General features: G+C 37.9%; 1 protein-coding gene across 4 annotated transcripts in view; it reads right to left on the bottom strand.

Annotated features, from left to right (window-relative positions):
• The window catches only part of SLC35D2 (solute carrier family 35 member D2), a 57,203-nt gene that overhangs the window by 11,921 nt on the left and 27,638 nt on the right, over positions 1-17,644 (bottom strand). For all 4 annotated transcript variants that reach the window (XM_042964632.1, XM_042964631.1, XM_042964634.1 and 1 more), the window contains 3 exons: positions 17,219-17,321; positions 15,845-15,937; positions 10,907-10,974 (listed from right to left, as the gene is read on the bottom strand). In XM_042964632.1, coding sequence (XP_042820566.1) covers positions 10,907-10,974; positions 15,845-15,937; positions 17,219-17,321 — 264 coding nt within the window. The remainder of the gene's footprint in view (positions 1-10,906; positions 10,975-15,844; positions 15,938-17,218; positions 17,322-17,644) is intronic.

The raw sequence follows: 17,644 nt of genomic DNA on the forward strand, positions 1-17,644 counted from the left end.
CATCAAGATAAAAAACTTCTGCACAGTGAAGGAAACAATCAACAAAACTAAAAGGCAACCAATGGAATGGGAAAAAATATTTACAAATGATATATCAGATAAAGGCTTAGTATCCAAAATCTATAAAGAACTGATCAAACTCAGGGAGAAGCCAAGATGGTAGAACAGCATGAAAGTTTTTTGTGTGTCTCACGTCCATGAAATGCAGCCAGATCAACACTAAACCATCCTGCACACCTAGAAAACGGATTTGAGGATTAACACAACAATCTGCACAACCTGAACCACAGAACTCAGCAGGTACATGGCATGAAGAAGTGAACTGGGGGAGAGAGAAGCCACAGAGGGAAGGGAGCGTTTTTGCTTGTGGAGAGAGGACACAGATAGGGAGAGAGTTCGGGAAAAGTACCTCCCCTCCAAAAGCAGCTGGAAAGTGGAAAACTGGAAACAGCCACAGGGACTGAACTAAAAAGGGAGAAAGGAGAAAGGAGAGGGTTTAAATTCCATTAAGACTCTATAAACAGGGGGAGCACAGAGTCTGAAACTCCACAGCTCAATACTTGGCGGTGCTCTGGTGGGAAGGGCAAATCCCCAGAAGCAGAGTGGAGTCCGGGAGGTTCTCAGGCCACACGGGGAGAAACGGTTCCACTGCTGGAAGGGCATTTGGTAGAGGCTATGCAGCCACCCAGTCCCAGCAGACCCCAGAGAACAACCACATTCACTGGTGCTGGAGCAAGGTCATTAAGGGTGAAGCCTGGTGCCAGATGTGTGTTGTGATTTTCCATAATCCCTGAAACACTGCTGCTACACGATCACGTGAACTTTTTCTGGGGCAGGTTGCCACCCAGCCACAGTCTCTGGGAATCAGCAGCAACACGGTCCCGCGAACATTCCTGGGTGCAGCCGACACTCAGCCATTGCTTGGTGAGACCCTCCCCCAGAGGATCTGAGTGGGTGAAAGCCACAGCCCCTCAGAAGTGAGGGGCTGGGAAACACAGCCACATGTGAGATAAAACTCAGGAAGGAGGTGCGGCCTGACAACCTGATGGCTTGGTCACAGACAGTGTAAAAGCAGGGAGTAGACAGAAGCCGGAGAAAAAGTACAGGTGTGCAGTTGCTCATTGGGGAGAGCACAGAGTTCCAATACTAGAGATTGGGTAGCTGGGTGATGCCATTTTCACCCCTCCTGCACATGCTCATACATATCTACAAGCACCACAACAATCACCCCAGTAATCTAAGCAGCACCATTTAGTGGAGAATGGAATTGTTGCACTAAGCCCCACCCAACTGGGCCAACCTCGCTCTTCAGGAACATCACAAATCTCTCCACCTGCCTAGTTTGTGGACTATAAAGTGCTTCATAGTTTGACTTCTAGGGGAAACCAATGTAATTTCAATCATATTTCAGTCTGTTCACGGGTCCATCTATTCAATTTTCTTTTTTTTTCTTTTTCATTTCTTTTCTTGAATACAGAGAGAAAAAGTTATTTTTATTTTCAATTTTTATTAAAAATATTTTTATTTTTTTAACTATATTTTTTTACTTTTTTTGTAAATTTTTCAAATTCTATTTTACTTCCATTTCATTTTATTCTATTTCACTGTATTCATTTTCTCAAATTTTTAAACTTTTTTTCTTTTTTTTTCCTTTTTATTCTATCAAGCTCCTTTCAATAACCAGACCAAAACACACCTAGAATCTAGCATCATACATTTGATTTGCGTGTGTTGTTTTTAATTTTTTAATTTTCTTTTTTTTTTTACCTTATCAATTCCTTTTCTTCCTTCAAAATGATGAAATGAAGGAACTCACCACAAAGAAAGAGCTGGAAGAAATGACAGCCAGGGGCTTAAGCAACACACATACAAGCAAGATGTCTGAACCAGAATTTAGAATCACAATAACAAGAATACTAGCTAGGGTCGAAAACAGATTAGAATCCCTCTCTGTGGAGATAAGAAGTAAAAGCTAGTCAGGATGAAATAAAACATGCTATAACTGAGCTCTTATCATGAATGGATGCCACGGCAGCAAGGATGGATGAGGCAGAATAGCGAATCAGCGATATAGAAGACAAACTTATGGAGAATAATGAAGCAGAAAAAAAAGAGGGAGACTAAGGCAAAAGAGTACAAGAATTAGAGAAATTGGTGACTCATTAATAAGGAACAACATTAGAATCATAGGGGTCCCAGAAGATGAAGAAAGAGAAAAAGGGGTAGAAGGGTTATGTGAGCAAATCATAGCAGAAAACTTCCCTAACCCAGGGAAAGACACAGACATCAAAATCCAGGAAACACAAAGGACTCCCATTAGATTCAACAAAAACTGACCATCAATAAGGCATATCACAGTCAAATTCACAAAACACTCAGGCAAGGAGAGAATCGTGAGAGCAGCAAGGGGAAAAAGGTCCTTAAACTACAAGGGAAGATAGATCAGGTTTGCAGCAGACCTATCCACAGAAACTTGGCAGGCCAGAAAGGAGTGGCAGGACATATTCAATGTGCTGAATCAGAAAAATATGCAGCCAAGAATTCTTTATCCAGCAAGACTGTCATTCAAAATAGAAGGAGAGATTAAAAGTTTCCCAGACAAACAAAAATTAAAGGATTTCATGACCACTAAACCACCCCTGCAAGAAATTTTAATGGGGGCTCTCTGAAGGGAGAAAAGACGGAAAAAAGAAAAGAAAAAAAAAAAGACCAAAAGCAACAAAGACTAGAAAGGACCAGAGAACACCACCAGAAACTCCAATTCTACAAGAAACATAATGGCAATAAATTCATATCTTTCAGTACTCACTCAACGTCAATGGACTAAATGCTCCAATCAAAAGACACAGGGTAACAGAATGGATAAGAAAACAAGATCCATCTAAATGCTGTTTACAAGAGACCCATTTTAGACCTAAAGACACCTTCAGATTGAAAGCAAGGGGATGGAGAACCATCTTTCATGGTAACAGTCGACAAAACAAAACTGAAGTAGCCATATTTATATCAGATTATATCTAGGTTAAAATCTAGACTTTAAAATAAAGACTGTAACAAGAGATGAAGAAAAGCATTATATCATAATTAAGGGGTCTATCCACCAAGAAGATCTAACAATTGTAAACATTTATGCTCCAAATGTGAGAGTACCCAAATATATACATCAATTAATCATAAACATAAACTCACTGATTATAAATACCATAATAGTAGGGGACTTCAACATCCCACTTACAACAATGGACAGATCATCTAAGAAGAAAATCAAGAAGGAAACAATGGCTTTGAATGACACACTGGACCAGATGGACTTAACAGATTGTTTCAGAACATTTCATCCTAAAGCAGCAGAATATACATTCTTCTCCAGTGCACATGGAACATTCTCCAGAATAGATTACATACTGGGACACAAATCAGCCCTCAACAAGCACAAAAAGATTGAGATTATACTGTGCATAGTTTCAGACCACAACGCTATGAAACTCGAAATCAACCACAAGAAAAAATTTGGAAAGATAACAAATACTTGGAGCCTAAAGAACATCCTACTAAAGAATGAATGCGTTAACCAAGAAGTTAAAGAGGTAATTAAAAAGTACATGGAAGCCAATGAAAATGATAACACCACCACCCAAAACCTCTGGGATGCAAAGGCAGTCAGAAGAGGGAAGTATATAGCAATCCAGGTCTTCCTAAAGAAGGAAGAAAGGTCTTAGGTACACAATCTAACCTTACATCTTAACGAGCTGGAAAAAGAACAGCAAATAAAACCCAAAGCCAGCAGAAGAAAGAAATAATAATGATTAGAGCAGGAATCAATGCTATCGAAAACAAAAACAAAAACAAACAAACAAACAAACAAAAAACAGCAGAACAGATCAATAAAACCAGAAGCTGGTTCTTTGAAAGAATTAACAAAATTGATAAACCACTATCCAATTTGGTCAAAAAGAAAAAGGAAAGGACCGAAATAAATAAAATCAAGAATGAAAGAGGAGAGATCACAACCAACACAGCAGAAATAAAAATACTAAGAAAATATTATGAGCAATTATATGCCAATAAAATGGGCAATCTGGAAGAAATGGACAAATTCCTAGAAACATATAAACTACCAAAACTGAAACAGGAAGAAATAGAAAATTTTAACAGACCCATAACCAGGAAAGAAATTGAATTAGTAATCAAAAATCTCCTTAAAAAAACCAGAGTCCAGGGCTGGATGGCTTTCCAGGGGAATTCTACCAAACATTTAAGGAAGAGTTAACACCTATTCTTTTGAAGCTGTTCCAAAAATTAGAAATGGAAGGAAAACTTCCAAACTCTTTCTATGAAGCCAGCATTACCTTGATTCCAAAACCAGACAAAGACCCCACTAAAAAGGAGAACTACAGACCAATTTCTCTGATGAACACGGATGCAAAATCCTCAACAAGATATTAGCCAACCAGATCCAACAATACATTAAAAAAATTATTCACCACGACCAAGTGGGATTTACATCTGGGATGCAGGGCTGGTTCAATATTTGCAAAACAATCAATGTGATGCATCACATCAATAAAAGAAAGGAGAAGAACCACATGATCCTCTCAATAGATGCAAAGAAAGCTTTTGACAAAATACAGCATCCTCTATTGCTAAAAACCCTTAAGAAAGTAGGGATAGAAGAATCATACCTCAAGATCACAAAAGACATATATGAAAGACCTACCACTGATATCATCCTCAATGGAGAAAAATTGAGAGCTTTCCCCCTAAGATCAGGAACAAGACAGGGATGTCCACTCTCGCCAATGTTATTCAACATAGTATTGGAAGTCTTAGCCTCAGCAATCAGACAATACAAAGAAATAAAAGGCATCCAAACGGAAGCCAAACTTTCACTCTTCACAGATGACATGATACTCTATATGGAAAACCCAAAAGATTCCACCAAAAAACTGCTAGAACTGATCCATGAATTCAGCAAAGTTGCAGGATATAAAATCAATGCACAGAAATCGGTTGCATTCCTATACACCAACAATGAAGCAACAGAAAGAGAAATCAAGGAATTGATTCCATTTACAACTGCACCAAAAACCATAAAATACCTAGGAATAAATCTAACCAAAAGAGGTGAAAAATCTATATACTGAAAACTATAGAAAGCTTATGAAAGAAATTGAAGAAGACACACATAAAAAAAGAAAAATATTCCATGTTCCTGGACTGGCAGAACAAACATCGTTAAAATGTTGATACTACCCAAAGCAATCTACACATTCAATTCAATCCCTATCAAAATAACACCAGCATCTTCACAGAGCTAGAACAAACAATCCTAAAATTTGTATGGAACCAGAAAAGACCCCAAATAGCCAAAGCAATCTTGAAAAAGAAAACCAAAGCAGGAGGCATCACAGTCCTGGACTTCAAACTGTACTACAAAGCTGTAATCATCAAGACAGTATGATACTGGCACAAGAACAGACACTCAGGTCAATGGAACAGAATAGAGAATCTAGAAATGGACCCACAAACGTATGGCCAACTAATCTTTGACAAAGCAGGAAAGAATATCCAATGGAATAAAGACAGTCTCTTCAGCAAGTGGTGCTGGGAAAACTGGATAGCGATATGCAAAAAAATGAACCTGGACCACTTCTAAGAAAAAAAAAATTTTTATTTATTTACAAAAATAAACTCAAAATGGACAACAGACCTAAATGTAAGACAGAAAGCCATCAAAATCCTAGAGGAGAAAGCAGGCAAAAACCTCTTTGACCTCGGCCACAGCAACTTCTTACTCAACATGTCTCCAGAGGCAAGGGAAACAAAAGCAAAAATGAACTATTGGGACCTCATAAAAATAAAAAACTTCTGCACAGCAAAGGAAACCATCAGCAAAACTAAAAGGCAACCAACAGAATGGGAGAAGATATTTGCAAATGACATATCAGATAAAGGGTTAGTATCCAAAATCTATAAAGAATTTAGCAAACTCAGCACGCAAAAAATAAATAATCCAGTGAAGAAATGGGCAAAAGACATGAATAGACACTTCTCCAAAGAAGACATCCAGATGGCCAACTGACACATGAAAAAATGCTCAACATCACTCATCAACAGGGAAATACAAATCAAAACCACAATGAGATACCACCTCACACCTGTCCGAATGGCTAACATTAACAACTCAAGCAACAAGAGATGCTGGCAAGGATCAGAAGAGGACCTCTTTTGCACTGCTGGTGGGAATGCAAACTGGGGCAGCCAATCTGGAAAACAGTGTGGAGGTTCCTCAAAAAATTAAAACTAGAACTACCCTATGACCCAGCAATTGCACTACTAAGTATTTATCCAAGGGATACAGGGATGCTGTTTCAAAGGGACACATGCACCCCAATGTTTATAGAAGCCCTATCAACAGTAGCCAAAGTATGGAAAGAGCCCAAATGTCCAACCATGGATGAATGGATAAAGAAAATGTGGTATATATATATACAGTGGAGTATTACTCAGCAATCAAATAGAATGGAATCTTGCCATTTGCAACTACATGGACGGAACTGGAGGGTATTATGCTAAGCAAAATTAGTCAAAGAAAGATAAATATCATATGACTTCACTCACATGAGGACTTTAAGATACAAAACAGATGAACATAGGGAAGGGAAGCAAAAATAGTAAAAAACAGGGAGGGGGACAAAAACATAAGAGACTCTTAAATATGGAGAAGAAACAGAGGGTTACTGGAGAGATTGCAGGGGAAGGGGTGGGCTAAAAGGGTAAGGGGCATTAAGGAATCTACTCCTGAACAATGAAATCATTGTTGCATTATATGTTAACTAACTTGTATGTAAACTTAAAAAATAAATTAAACAAAAATTTTAAAAAAAGAATTTATCAAACTCAACACCCAAAAAACAAATAATCCAATAAAGAAGTAGTCAGAAGACATGAAGAGACACTTTTCCAAAGATGACATCCAGATAGCTAACAGACATATGAAAAGATGCTCCACATCACTCATCATCAGGGAAATACAAATCAAAATCAAAATAAGATACCACCTCACACCTGTTAGGATGGCTAAAATTAACAACTCAGGAAACAATAGATGTTGGCAAGGATACAGAGAAACGGGAACCCTCTTGAACTATTGATGAGAATGCAAACTGGGGTAGCCCCTCTGGAAAATAGTATGGTGGGCCCTCAAAAAATTAAAAATAGAACTACCCTATGACCCAGCAATTGCACTACTAGGTATTTATCCAAAGGATACAAAAATGCTGATTCTGAAGGGGCACATGCACCCCAGTGTTTTAGCAGCACTATCAACAATAGCCAAATCATGGAAAGAGCCAAATGGACATCAACTGATGACTGCATAAAGAAGATGTGGTGTATATATATACAATGGAATATTACTCAGTGATCACAAAGAATGAAATCTTGCCATTTGCAACAATGTGGATGGAGCTAGAATGTATTATGCTAAATGAAATAAGTCAGTCAGAGAAAGACAAGTATTGTGGAATTTAATTAACAAAACAGATGATCACTGGGGAAGGGAAGGAAAAGTAAGACAAAAACAGAGAGGGAAGCAAACCATAAAAGACTCTTAAACACAGTGAAGAAACTGAGGGTTGGTGTTGGGATGGGCTACGTGGGTGATGGGCATTAAGGAGGGCACTTGTTGGATAAGCACTGGGTCTTATATGGAAGTGATGAACCACTGGTTTCTCCTGTATGTTATGTTACTGTATGTTAACAAACTTCAATTTAAATAAATTATGTACTCTAAGAAAAAAAGAAAAGAAAAACCCTAAGTAACAAAGACAAGTCACATGCTGGAATGAGATATTTAAGTATATAAGGCTAATAAAGAGTCAATATCTATAATAAAAATAGAAAATAATAAGGAAGAGAAAATATACTTACAGTACTGTATGTATTTATTGAGAAAATTCACACATAAATGAACCCACACAGTTCATTTACGTGTCGTTCAAGGGTCAACTGTATATGTAACAGAAAAAAAAACTATTGAAGCCATGCACTATAGGAAGAACCAATTCTGTCTGGGGTGAAAAGAGGTCAGCTCAAAAACAGGCTGACCTCAAGAAATAGAAATATTTAACAACAGTTAACATTACTGGGCATTTTCCGTGTCCAGCATTGTTCTAAGTGCTCATCTCTATTATCTCATTCAATCCACATCCTATGAATCAGATACTTTATCTCATTGTCCACATTTTAAAGATAAGGAAATTGAGGCTCAGAGTGGTTAAATAACTTGTCCAAGGACCCAGAGTTAGTAAGTGGCAAAGCCATGATTCAAACCCAGGCCATCTGATTCCAGAGTTCAGACACTTAGCTGCTGGAATAGTGCCATGATTTTAGTGTCCTCAAAAGACCCACTTAAAAAACAGACCTACCTAGTTTTCATCCTTAAAGTTGGGTAAAACCTGAAATCTTGATGATTTCATCATTTACTGATTTATTTATAATTGATATGCCTTTATGGCATTTTCATTTGCAAAGTGACTACTGGTGACAAAAACCTTTATAAAGTATTTATTTTCTAAGAAACACATTATTAAAAAGGAAAAAATGCATGGAGTTATACACAGATAGGGCCAGGCCTATGGCAGGCAAGTCCCAGAGAGTGGCAGCTCACATCCAGACCCCCCCAGCGCATCATTCACTGAGGACAGCTGACATTGAAGGGTTTACTTCTTGATTTCCTTCAAGGAATGACTAAGTGGTATAATGCAAGTAAAAAAAACCAAAAATTAAAAAACAAAATAGAAACAGTATCTCATTGAGTTTATAGTGAAATGAGAAAAATTTTGAAATTTAGCTCTGTTGTTCATAGGTGAATCTGGGATTAGCCAGGGAAAAGTGCTAGTCTGAGTTTGTGTGATATGGGTTGAATTTTTTTTAACCAGAGAGAAAAGATGGTTTGACAAAGGGTGATTCACAAGCATGGCTTAGATTTTGTTTTCAAAGTTAAATGTCAGCCAACAACTGGGAAAACTACAAATATTTCACTTATGTTTCTGACAATGGCTACCTAAGTGCCCTAAGGGACCCTCCCATTGCAAAGCAACCTATGCCTGGAAAGGACACACTACTTGAGAGATCACTGGTCTTGAAAGAGGCACAAGAAGTCACCCAAACCCTCCTCCTTTAAAAAAGGAGGAACTGGAATGAAATAAGTCAGTCAGAGAAAGACAAGTATTGTGTTAACAACAGTTAACAGTTAACATCAGTCTGTGGACTGATAAAGTATTAGGGCCAGGCAGGAGTCGGAGCAGAACACAACTGAAACAGAATAGGGGTGCCTTGGGGCAGAGACCTTAGCAGAACAGCACTGTCTGGAAACAGCCTTGAGCCAGACTCCACGTTGGGAGGGACACTTTAGCTCACTGAGCCTAGACCCTCAGAAATGCACACAGCGGTCCAGGTCAGGGGCAATGCCTGGCTGTCAGCAGGACCAGAAACAATTTGTCCCCACAGGAAGGTTTCTCAAATTTGCATTTTGTTATGAGCGTTCAGCCCATAACACTGATTAAGCACTGTGCTCACAATGACAAGTCACCAACCACACACAGTTTGACAGTCACAACCTATATATAACATTTAGATTCTTAAAAACTGCAGATAATTGGAATCATTAAATGAAGAATACAGAACAGCTATGTGTATAACATTTAAAGAAATGAAAGTTACTACAGTCACAAAGATCACCAATGAGAGAATGTTAGGAATGAATAAGTTTGTAAAAAAAAAAAACAAAAAAAAACAAAAAAAACAAAAAAAACACATGAAACTCACAAATAAAAAATTGTTAAAATCAAAAAGTCAATCAAGAGGCTCAACATTAAATCAGACACAGCTAAAAAGAGAATTAGTGAAATGGAAGTTATACATAAATGTTTTCATCGTGTGAGACTACATCACTGCAATTAAAATCAAGTTTGAGAATTTTTAAGTGTTGATCAAAGAGACTGAGGTGTTCTTAGCCAATTTAAACATAATGAAAACTGTACTATTGGTGGTAAAAAAAAAAAAAAGGGGGGGGGGGGAATTCACAGAATTACTTTTGATAAGTAATTCCCTGATATAGTCATTCAAAGCACCTTTCAGTATGGGATAAGATAGGTGTTCGTCTATGCATGTAGCCCCACTCAGGAAAGATATGCCAAAAACTTCAAACAGGGGTCACCTCTGAAGAAGAAAACTGCAGTGCTGGGGGACAGGGAAAAATAGAGTAGCTTTTGTTCCCTGTGAATTCTGTTGCAGTTCTTGGATTATTTAGTTGCGTGTATTACCTATTCATGAAAGGGAATTTTCAAGTTTTCAGAAGATAAAAGACACAGGCTGCATGGCTTCTCAACAGGAAGACAGACGTAAAGAAAATTTTAAGACAAAAGCCTAAAATTGTTGGACAATACAATGGCTTGGACAATGCTCCTCAGAAATTTCCCTGAATACAGCAGGTACGGCACTAGAGTAAATGGTTGTCATTTCCACATATTTATGTGGGTGGAAGATCTTGAAAACTGAGGGACATTGTAGCAAAGACAACAAATAGCACTGAATGTAATACATCAGCGGACCTCATGCAGACTAACTTTCAGAAATCAATAGACAACATCATATTTTGGAGAAATGTGATGTTAACATGACTCTCAAAAATAACAGTGTTTCATGCTTGCTCCTGGTCTTTTGGGCTGTGTTCCCAGGGATCCTGGGTCTCACTCCACTCCTCTGCTACAGGGGTACTTTCCAGAGAAAGCTGGAGAAGCATAGACAAAGGGATTTTAACAGAGCATACAGAACGTATATTTCGATTTGACTTGTCAAGAGATGTCATAGACCGAGCTTCTACTTGTCTATGGTTTCTTACCCCAAAAAACAGGAAAGAAGAAACTGTATGATAAATAGAACATTCTTCCATTCATTGAATTCAGTAGCCTATTACAAAAAAGAAAGAAAACTAATGGTTAGACTCATAATACTGCAGTTTAAATTTATGGATTTTACCAAATCGTGTTTTATTACAGGAACCACTTTCCCAAACAAAATACAACTTAAAAAATCCTAGCCAATACCAGCTGTGGGATGTTGGGCATATCACTTTTACTCCCTAAATCTCAGATTCCTTTCACAAAACAGGGATTTTTTTTTAAAACTTCCTCAAAAAGTCCATGTGAGGATTTAATGAAACTATTGAGAACCTGGCGGGAGCCAAGGATCCAGTATCACTATTGTTGCTGTGACTTTATTAATCTGTAATTAACTCTTTATTAATCTGTAGTCACAAAATCAAGATTGGGTTTACTTTTTATAAATAATCTTAGAAGAAGGGTGCCCAGAGGGCTCAGTCAGTTGAGCATCCAACTTCGGCTCAGGTCATGATCTCACCAGTTTGTGAGTTCGAGCCCCACATTGGGCTCACGCTGTTAGCAAGAGCCCGCTTTGGATCCTCTGTCCCCTTCTCTCTGCCCCACCCCCACTCATGCTTTCTCGCTCTCTCTCAAAAATAAACATTAAAATTTTTTTTTGGTAATAAATAATCTTAGAAGAAAGCTTATTAGAAAATTAATAATAATGGCTAAGTCCATGAAATATTTTCAAGAATTTACAAATGCTCAGTAAGTATTATGAACAAATAAACTAAATTATTTGCTTTTTGCAAAGCAAGGAAGTAATTGGGGTGGTGGAGTTAAGACAGAAGTTGGGTGCAGGAGTTTCAACTCTCAAGAACTTAGCTGAGAAGATGAAATTAACCCCCTTGAAATGACAGGTAACAATAAAAAGGAGCATTTTATTCATGATTTGCCCTTTGTCTACATCCAAAAATGATTTTAAAGTGACTCAAGACAATAAGCATGTGCTGCACATAAGCATGTGCTGAATAACACAGTTGAACATAAGCTCTATTCACTTCCTACTAGGCAAAACTTGGTTAATCAAGTTTTATAAGTTTAAAGATTTAAAACTATTTAAATTCTTGTTAAGTTTAGAATTCAAAAATTTTAAGCCAATTAGAATGGAATTCTCCCCCAATTAATACAATCTTGCCACACTTGTTATTTTTTCATTAGTAAGACTCTGCCCACATCTCTTATCAAAAAGATACACGTTAAATATTGATGATAACTGTTGAAGCTGGTTGGTGGGTACGTGGGGTCTGTTATACTATTTGTTCTCCTTCTGTATAGGTTTGAAAGTTTCCAGCATAAAATTATTTTTTTAATGCTTACTTGTGAAAGGAAAATATAAATATAAAGCTGTCTTACTGTCAAAGGGGCAGAAAACATCCAAGGTAGTCAAAGATCAAAACCAAACAAAAACTATAGAAAACACTCTGTATCTAAAGTTAAAATAAAACTGGAAATAAGAGAAAACCATATGCTCCAAACTCCAAGCCACAGATAGAAAAACATTTATTTGCTCAACAAACTGGAAGTATTTACTCAACAAGCTGAAACTATTTCTGCAAACAGTAAATAAAAACTGTTCTGATACCATATAAACCACTGAGGGCTATGTAGTAATCTTCACAAAAATATCTGGATTCTTTGCCAATCTATATTTTAATAGATTTTAGTTTTATTTTGTTCCTTTAATAATGATGAGGCTGTGCTGGTGGCATTTTTAAAAATAATGTAAAAAATAATGTAGTATGACATTTATTTTAAAACAAAATAATTAAAGGTGAAGAACGATGAAGTGCTGCTTCCTTTAGACTTGCTATTGCTGTGCTCGCTTCGGCAGCACATATACTAGACTTGCTATTTCTCTAGCAGTATGGTGGAGCATGCATCTTTTTTATTTTGCATTTATGCGTTTTTTTAATCAGAAAAATAAATCCTACTATTTACCCTATTCATCAAATGCAATATACCCCATGTACTTTGAGCCTGGTGCAGCAATTCAAATGACTAAAAAAAGGTCACCCAAACAGTATTATCCAGGGGCCCAAACTGTTGACAAGAGGAGCTGGCATCATGGACCTGGACAATCAGAGACAGAGCCAAGGTGCTGTTACCAGGTTTGTTGACCGTGTAAGTCCAAGGTCCCAGAGTGAGTGAATCTCCATGCAGTAAGTCATACACATGAGTCTTAACCACAACCTCTGATCCTCTCCAGCCAACCAGGAAAAATGCTTCACCTAAGTACTTTTTCTATTAACAAGTTAATATTTTGCCCTAATTTATCAATCAATTTCTGCTATAATCAAACCAAACTTGGCAAACAAAATGCAATTTTATAGGCTAACACATCTAATTATATAAGTTCTCTTCTTTATTACATTCGGTTCACAATCTAAAACGGATTCACACATGGTTAAAAGTAACCAGTTGGAAGAAGCTTACAATTTAATGGAACGAACACACAGCAGAACAATCTTACTAGTGAAAAATACATTATTTTTTTCCACAGGGTTTTAAAAATCACTGATTATAGTGAGTGTCCCATATCTTCTGGATCTCCTATCATACAATACTTTTAAATTAAAATAGAGTCAAATTTTTAACTTCGTGATTTTGTATCTTATCATTTTTACAGAAGGCCCTTTTAACAGTTATAAACACATTCTATTTTTTCCAATTATAAGTTTCTTATAGATTTTTAAATAAATCTATATATTTAGCTCTAATCCATCTGGAATTTCTGTGGAGAGTAATCACAGCTGGGGCTCTAAGGTACCTAGAGAAACTGTAGATTAGAAGCCTGGTCAAAAAAGAGACTAGATAGGGTACATATTTAGATAGTTCAGCACCAAAAACCAGGATAGGAGCATAACATTCTCCTAGAACACCACTACTTAATAAGTTAAAGTATACGTTAGGCCTTTTGTACTTTCTAAGATATAAGATATGGTTTTTCATGCATGAAGGCAAGAAACACTTTTCATGTACAATAAGGTAACTAAGATTACAGTGGAGAATGGGTTCCAGAGCAAGACTGCCTGGATCGATCACCTGCTGTCCTTGGATGGTATTTAAACACCGTGCTCTAGATTCCTCATCTACAAGATGAATAGCAAACAGTCCCTTCTCCTCAGAAGGCTGCTGTGGAAAGCAGTGAAATCGTTCATGTACAGTGCTTTAAACAATGTCTGATACAATAAGTCCTCAATAAATATCAGCTGCTATTATTTTTATTATTACCTGAGAAAGTATAATAATTCTGCAGGGATAATCGTTACAAGGAAGAGAAACTTCTGAGAGCCCATGTTACAAGTTATAAAGCAATGGTTTGGGTGTGGGAACATATATTCCTATCAAAACAATGTTATCAATTATTAACATAATACATCTAGTCAATTTAATTCATAAGGTACCTAAACTTCAGTTTCTGGTCTGTTTCCTCTTCTGAACAGGAACTGTACAAATGAAAAGTATAGCTTTGAGAAAGAATATGAAACCCTGACATCCACCCAGGAGCCCACAAGAGCCTGCAGCCTTCTGGAAGTACTCAACCCCCTAAAAGGCGGGGGTTGGATGGGGGGAGATGGAATCAACTCAAACTGTTTGCACCACAGAAACATGCTGATTAGTAAACACAGAAATAACAGTCATGTGGCAGGATCGGGTTACTGCACAAGGCCTCTCTGAACACCCCCTCTCACCCCCACCCCTGTCAGTCCAGCAACAAAAGGGTTGCTGAGGGTTGGTTCTGTGGGTGGAGGCCAGACTGGACCACAATTTTGCCTAGCAAATCTTCTCATGCGAACTTAAACATCTCCCTTAAGATACAGGCAAAATTCTTAGAAGGGGTGTAGCTGGCAACTTTCTGAAAAAGTAGGGCCTGGCAGCGGCTGACACACCTCAAGGTGGCTACTGTGGATGCTACTGGGTGAACATCACCCTTCCTGAATGACTGGTCTTCACTCCCTCCAGCTGGGCCCCCTCTGTTTCTACTCATCTACCATCTTATTTGTCTCTCATGTATGTGCAGCAGACAGGTGAGCAGGGCAGATACCAAAAGAGCAACACATTCTCAAAATTCAAATGTACATCCTGGAATATTTAGAGACAAAATCCCATGATATCTGGAATTTGCTTTAAAATATTCCAGAGGGGGGAAAAAATGAAAGCAGATGGGGACAGATGAAATAAGAATGACAAAACGCCGAAAAGTATTGACCCTGGGCGGTGGGTACAGGAGAGTTCATTTAATTATTCTCTGTACTTTGCATATGTTTCAAAATGTGCATTATAAAGGTAATAGATAAATAAATCCATTTTTAAAACTATCAAAATCCCCTTCTAAGTTAGTTTTCCTAGGATCCCCACATCAGCAAACAGGGATACGAAGGCTCAAACTCAGATTTTTACTGTTGTAGTTTTCCAAAATCTTCAAGTCCAGAATTCTTGTGACTACTTCTGCTGCTTCCCAGGTGTCTAAAGATAAACACCAAGGGGCGCCTGGGTGGCTCGGTCGGTTAAGCGTCCGACTTCGGCTCAGGTCATGATCTCACGGTCCGTGGGTTCGAGCCCTGCGTCGGGCTCTGAGCTGACAGCTCAGAGCCTGGAGCCTGTTTCAGATTCTGTGTCTCCCTCTCTCTGTGACCCTCCCCCGTTAATGCTCTGTCTCTCTCTGTCTCAAAAATAAATAAACGTTAAAAAAAAATTTAAAAAAAAAAAAAAAAAGATAAACACCAAAGGAAGGATAGCATCAGAGGTATTACTGGTGATGTCACACATCTCGATTCCATGTACCCTCCTGGTAATCCGACTTACCTTTACGCTTTACACTGCAGTACAAAAAGTTAACTATTAAGACTCTCAGAGGCTGCTCGGCAGGAATGTAATGACTGTCACCAGCTCACCTGCTGAAGGTCTCCAGTAGAGACACTGATGATAAGAGTTGGTATAATCATGAAGCAGGCATTGTAGAAAAGCACTCCATATTTGCCTAACTCCTACAAAAACAAAGAAAACACTGAATTTTAGAAACACAAAGCATCAAATTTCGAAGGCATTTATATAACTATGTATTTATGCAGAGTTAAAAATCTATTCTGACCAACTCTGTATTGGAATATTTTCAGTAAATTCCTAATGTAAAATGCTTCACCTCAAGCATATCATGATAGCAAAACATTTCTTTTAAACAAAAATGGCAGATAAAATGGATGAATATGGATGGACTCTGAGGCCCACCCATCTCTCACATTCTAATTGTTTTTTTTTTATCATTTTGTCTGCAAAATGAGAAATCTGGAACAAAATTAAGAACATTTAAAATGTTAATATAAACAGAACTCCTTAAAAACATCTGCTCTTTCTGGTAAGGAACAGCAGTGTTAAAATACAAGGTATCTCATTTTCTAATCTTGCATAAATTTACTTTTCATTAAAGTGGCTTCACTACTTCTCTACCATTTTTCATAAAGGGTGACATACTGTGACCCTCAAAAGGCAAAAAACCTGTTTTTGTAAAACTGCCACCAGTAAAAAAACAAAGGGCCCTGCAGAAAAAAACAGTGCAGATAAAAAGCAGCTCACAGAAATGAGTCTGTCCATCAAAGCAAACTCCCTCACTCAACACAAAGAACTTGGAACAAAGCAACATATGCCTGGCTCATCCTCCAGAGCTTCCGGAACAGCTGGGGTGGGGTAAGCACTGTCCCCCCACCCCCACAGACGTGGAGGCGGCCACATGCAAGAAACGCCCATCTGCCCACCAGTCTCTGGGGAGACCGCTCAGTTACTGACCAGGAGAGGCAGTTCCTGCTGGGCAAGACTTTACAAATGATCCATTCCACAGATGATGAAACTGAGGTTTGGAGAAGTTTAAGGGTCCAAGTCACAACAACCAGTAAGCAGCGTAACTTTTATATGTAACCCATACCTTCAGACTCTCAAACTGGAGTGGCTCTCAGAATACCCCTGACTTTGCCTTGGTCACTGATGAGGATAGCAAAAAAACACCTTTTAATTTTAATCTGCCTCTCAAAATAATCTCTTTATATATTCTGACTTTGCATCTAAAATAGTGTCTTATTTTCAACCAAAACTTTGTAAGGTAAGGGATAACAAGAACCCATACAAACAAGATAACTGAAAAGAAATTAGTGACTTATAAAGCATATCATGTAAATTAAATTATGTGCCAACTTTACAAATCCATTTTATTTTTTCATGTAATTTTAGGGGCCAGAGGACAAAGCCTAAAAATCAAAGGAGTGAAGATCTGGTACCTTTGGGTCCATTTTCTGTTTGGTATAAACTCCATTTGCTGCTGTGAAGATATCATTCAGGAATACAAAAATATAGCCTTCCAAGTTAAAGGCAAGGTCAGAACTGGGAGGGAGAACACAAAAGGATGATTATTCAGAAACTCACAACTTGGCCTTCAAGCCTGCCTGTTTTATCTTGCCCTAATCAAATCCACTTGTGATGCTAGTAACCACCTTCTTTTCCTCTGGCATATTTCCCCCCTGTGGTTAATTCCTCTGCTTTGCCTCCAGACAAAACAAAACCAGGCCATCAGGTGGCTTCAATTTAATCATGAATGGCTTAAAACCAGAGCAACATTAACCACCTTCCTTTAACTGCAAAGCCCTTTCTTTCGCCAACTGATCAAATGGCGTAATAATCGGTGAGCTCTGCTTTTCTGAGGGGAA

The sequence above is a fragment of the Panthera tigris genome, chromosome D4 (assembly GCF_018350195.1).
Source record: "Panthera tigris isolate Pti1 chromosome D4, P.tigris_Pti1_mat1.1, whole genome shotgun sequence".
Classification (NCBI taxonomy): Eukaryota; Metazoa; Chordata; class Mammalia; order Carnivora; family Felidae; genus Panthera; species Panthera tigris.